The 4,770-nt window shown below is 72.8% G+C and overlaps 2 protein-coding genes across 2 annotated transcripts in view; one reads left to right on the top strand and one right to left on the bottom strand.

Annotated features, from left to right (window-relative positions):
- Positions 1-1,188: 1,188 nt before the first annotated feature.
- AURANDRAFT_20543 (hypothetical protein) lies at positions 1,189-1,497 on the bottom strand (the record flags this gene model as incomplete). Its single annotated transcript, XM_009034857.1, has 1 exon — positions 1,189-1,497. A coding segment is annotated over one exon (309 nt), but the record flags the coding sequence as incomplete, so codon positions are not given.
- A 2,813-nt stretch (positions 1,498-4,310) lies between these two features.
- The window catches only part of AURANDRAFT_61296 (hypothetical protein), a gene marked incomplete at both ends in the record, with an annotated part of 2,455 nt that continues 1,995 nt past the window's right edge, over positions 4,311-4,770 (top strand). Inside the window, one exon of the mRNA XM_009035105.1 lies at positions 4,311-4,712. Within this exon, the coding sequence (XP_009033353.1) occupies positions 4,311-4,712 (402 nt within the window). The remainder of the gene's footprint in view (positions 4,713-4,770) is intronic.

The raw sequence follows: 4,770 nt of genomic DNA, 5'->3' as shown, positions 1-4,770 counted from the left end.
GTCACGTCGCGTCCGGCCGTTGAAGGCCTCGACGCGCGCGCCGGCCGCGAAGGTCGCGGGCGCGGCGGCCGCGGCGGCGGGCTCGGGCGCCCCGACGGGCGCGCTGGGCGTCGCGGCGGCGGGCTTGGGCGCCTCGACGGGCGCGCTGGGCGTCGCGGCGGCGGGCTTGGGCGCCTCGACGGGCGCGCTGGGCGTCGCGGCGGCGGGCTTGGGCGCCTCGACGGGCGCGCCGGCCGTCGCGCCGGCCGCTGCGGGTTTTGGCGCCTCGACGGGCGCTTCGGCGGGAAGGGGCTCCGTGGCCTCCGTCGGCGCCTCGATGAGCGCGCCGGGGGCGCAGGTCGTGGCAGCCGTCGACGCGACGGCTGCGGATCGTGCCAAGTCCTCGGGTTGCATCTCTAGGCTGCTGCTCCCGAGGGGCCTTGAGCTCTACCCATAAGCTGACCCCGGGAGAGCACCACAAGGTTCATCAGCGAGTCGACATTTACTCGGCCCCGACCCACACACGACTGCGAATGGCAGCCCCCGATCCTCCTCGACGGCGGTGGGTGCCCGCCGTGATCGCCGCTGTAATAGCGTCGACGCTCGTGGTGGGATTCGCGAGTCGGCGGAAGGACAGATCCGCGGCGGCGCGTCTCTCGGCGGTGCTGCCCCTCGCCGAGGATGTGTCCATGTACAGCTGTACGGTGGAGGCGAGCGCGATGAATACACGAGCGGCGCGTGGGGGACCTTAACAGGAGACTGGTACGCCATCGTCGAGAACGTCGACTTCGAGGTCGAGTGCTTGAGGGCCCATTTCGAGGAGGAGGGCTCCGACGACGCCCGCCTCGCGACGTCGTCGTTCTTCAGCGTCGGCGAGAAATCGTCGCGGATCTTCGACTTCAACGCGACCTACGCGCTCCGCGACAGCGGGCGCTACAAGATGACATATCCGAGCGATGACGCCGCGGAGCGGAGGTCCTGGGCCACGGTCTTCGACGTCGGCACCTTCGAGGGCGAGCGCTGGTTCGGCTGGTACTTTTGCAGCGACATGCTCGACATCACGGCCAAGGGCTACGCGGCGATCTACAAGGAAGGGTCGTCCGCGTCGGACGCCTTCGTCCGCGAGGCGCGGGACAAGCTCAAGGACGCGGGCCTGCTCCGCTACGGCGATTTCTACAGGGTGAAGCAGTTCAGGTGCGACGACGCGTTTTAAGTGTCCGGTTCGAACATGAGCTCCGTGCGGATGGCGTACTTGACGCCGCGCGTCACGAGCCGGCCCTCGTGGAGCAGGTCGTGGTCGAAGTAGAGCAGGCGGCCGACGCGCGGCACGACGTCCTCGTAGTCCTCGGGCGCGCCGCGGCGGTCCTTGCCGACGAAGCGCGTCTCGCCGCCGTCGAAGTCGCGGCCGCCGTCGTTGAGGTAGATCTGGACCGTGACGAAGGACGTGAGCCCGCGCCGCGAGAACGCGGCGTCGCGGTGCGCGTCGAACGCGTCGCCGGACTCGTAGCGGAGCACCTGTGTAGATTCCAAATCTTCAACCCGACTTCAATGTGCGCGTAATCGAACGGTTTGGACCAGACTCTTTCGCTGTGCTTCGAGAACCCGACGAGAGCAATCGATTCGTCCAAAAATCAGCCAAATCGACTTCGATTTGACGGAGCTAGAGAGTTCTGAAGTTTGGTGTGGGGACCCCCCAAACCAGTGGTTGGAATCCACACTGCGGAGCACGCGCATGTGGGAGTTGATGCCCACGGCGCGCCACGTCGACCCGTCGTTTGCCTCCCAGAACCGCGGCAGGTGGCGCCGGCAGCGCTCCCAGAGGCTCGCGGCGCAGCGGCCGTCCTCGACGATGACCTTGGACATGCGCTGCTTCGCCTCGTACCGCGCCCGCAGGAAGCCGCGGCGCCGCGCGGCCTCGACGAAGGCGCCGCACTCCGCCAGCGTCAGGACGCCGTCGACGGCCCCCGCGACGGACCCGCGGCGGCAGTCCGCGGCCGCGACGGCCGCGCCGTCGGGCAGGCGGAGCGCCTTGGGCACGACGGCCCTCCGCGGCGCCCACCAGCCCAGGGCCCCGAGCGGCGGCGCGTGGGCGCCCGACCGCTCGCGCGCCGCCTCGCTGCGCACCTTCTCGGCCTGGAGCCGCAGGAGCGGGTCCGTGCGCCGCAGCGCGTGGAACCGGCGCCCCGGGAGCTCCGACGTCGTCGGCCGCGGCGGCGCCGCCGCGGCCGCGCGGTCCCCGAAGCAGGTCCGCGGCCGCGCGAGCGTCGTCGGCGGCCGGAAGGCCACGGCGGGCGCCGCGATGGGCACGGCGGCGACGGGCGCGACGGCCCGCGCGGGCAGCGCGGCCGCGACGGCGACGGGCGCGGGCCGCACCTCGATGGGCCGCGCGGCGATGGGCGCGAGCGCGGGCTTGTGCGGCGCGGCCCAGAGCTTGCGCGTGAAGTGGACGCTCCGGCCCTCGCAGAGCGAGCTCAGGATGTCCACGAGGTCCGCGCGGCCGTCGCTGCCCTTGGGCACCCGCGACCACTTGGCCTCGTCGAAGTCGTAGGGCTGCCCGTCGCAGGCCGCGATGGCGTCGGCCTCCGAGTAGCGCGACCGGTACCGCGCCGACGACCCGGCGGCGCCCATGGGCTGCGCCTAGCGGGCCATGCGCGGCGTCAAAGGTCCCGAAGAGGCGGCCCCAGCGCCGAGCTATCCAGTGTCGATATCCCGCACATGTTGAAGGTCAACTCGAGGTAAACTCGAGGCATGGTTTACCTCGGCCGGATCTCGTCGATGAGATCCGCCCACTTCTTCGCCAGGGCGGCGCGGGAGAACTCGGCGGCCTTGACGTCGCAGCGCGCGCGGAGCTGCGCGTAGTAGGCCGGGTCGCGCTTCATCTTCGCGAGCGCCGCGAAGACCGCGTCCGGCGTCGCGTCGACCTCGACGAAGTCGAGGTCGTTCGTGCGGAGGCTCCGCGGCGCCGACTCGCGGCCCAGGATGGCCGGGACGCCGGCGAGCCAGGCGTTGATGATCTTCGACGGGGGCTTGGCGACGTGGAGGCCCGGGTCCGCCTCGCGGACCGCGACGACGACGTCCGCGGCCGCGTAGTCGCGCCACTCCTGGGCCCGGCCCTTGTGGACGACGTCGAGGTCGACGCCGAGCTCGTCTTTGAGCTTCCTCACAAAGGCCGGCGCCTGGAGGGCCCGGTCGAGCTGGTGGCGGCAGCCGACGAAGACCGCGCGCGTCACCGCGTCGCCGCGACTCCGGTCCCGGGGCTTGAGCCCCTGCTGGGGGAACATGGGCAGCCAGTGGGCCTGCTTCGGGTGGGCGACGGCGGCGATGGCCGCGCCCGGCGACGAGAAGTACTGGCGCTCGTTCTGCGCGAGCACGTGGAGCCCCGCGCCCATCAGACCGTCGACGTCGAGCTTGCCCGAGTCCGCTAAGGCGACGAGCGCGGCGCCCCGCGGCCCCAGGAAGTCGGCGATGGCCTTCGGGTCGCCGAGGTAGGGCGCGTTGAAGCCGCAGAGCACGTTGACGGCGCCGGCGACGCACCGGGGCGCGAGGTCGACCGCGTGGCCCGCCGCGCGGAGCTCCATGTACGGCGGCACGACCCAGTTGCCGCCCCACAAATCCGCGTAGTCCCGGGGCCCGCTGCCGTCCTCGCACATGGCCCGCAGCGCGTCGGCGAAGGGGTGGACGAAGACGGCCGTGGCGCTCGTCTTCGGCGGCGGCCGCGGCGCGCCGAGCGTCGCGACGACGGTGCCGGCCTCGGGCATCTCGTCGTGGTCGCGGGAGAAGCGCACGTTCCCAAAGTCGAAGAAGGGCATCTCGAGGCCGGGCCCCAGGGCCTTGTTCCCCGGCTGCTTCGCGCCGAGGCACGTCAGCGCCGCGCTGCAGTAGAGCACGTAGCCCTGGCCGACCTCCTCGACGGGCCCCGCGACGAGCGCGCGCGGGTGCGTCGCGAGGACCTGCATCGACGCGAGGAGGCTCGGCACCATGCGGTTCACGAGCTCCGCCTTGGCGTCCGGCCCGCGGGGCTTGGGCGGCGGTTGCGGGGCCGCCGCGGGCGGCTGGGGTCGCGGCGCCGCCACGGGCTGCGGGGGCTGCGGCGCCGGCTGGGGCTTGGGCGCCGCGGGGCTGCCCTTCGCCTCGGCGCGCTTCGCCGCCCGGCCGCCGCCACTCGCGGCCTGCTTCTCGCGCCGCTGCTTCACAAAGTCTTTGAAGGAGCTCATCTGCACGCTTTTATTGCCGGGCTGCCATCGCGGAGACCATAGGCCACTCGCTTGGTTCAAGGTCGATGAGATAGGTCGATGCTGGCATTGTTGCACCCGAATCCACCGCCGATCGGGATGGACTCGGAGAAGCAGCTCTCGCCGAGCGCCCTGGAGGCGGCGGTGAAGCCCTCGCCGCCTGCGTCTGTGTCGCCGCGGGCGCGGGCCGCGGCGCCGGCGCGGCGCTTCGAGGTCGGCGACCGCGTGCGCGCCAAGTACCAGCGGGGCCGGCTCTTCTTCCCCGGCGTCGTGCGGGTCGTGCAGGAGGTGCGGATCGGCGACGCGTGCGGGCCCATCGACTTCCGCTACGACATCGCCTACGACGACGGCGACTACGACCACGCCCTGGAGGCGGCCTACGTCAAGCCGCCGAAGCGCGCGGTGTCCGAGGCCGGCGAGCCGGCGCTCACGCCCGCGGCCGCGCCGTCGCCGCGCGAGGCGCCCGCCACGACGCCGCTGCCGCCGAGCCTGCCGCCCACGGTCGCCGCGCCGGCGCCGCGCGAGTCGCCCGCACCGTCCGCGGCGGCGCCGCCGGGGG

This window comes from Aureococcus anophagefferens (assembly GCF_000186865.1).
Source record: "Aureococcus anophagefferens unplaced genomic scaffold AURANscaffold_2, whole genome shotgun sequence".
Lineage (NCBI taxonomy): Eukaryota > Pelagophyceae > Pelagomonadales > Pelagomonadaceae > Aureococcus > Aureococcus anophagefferens.
Note: the sequence above shows the minus strand (reverse complement) of the source record. Positions and strands in the feature narration are given on the sequence as shown.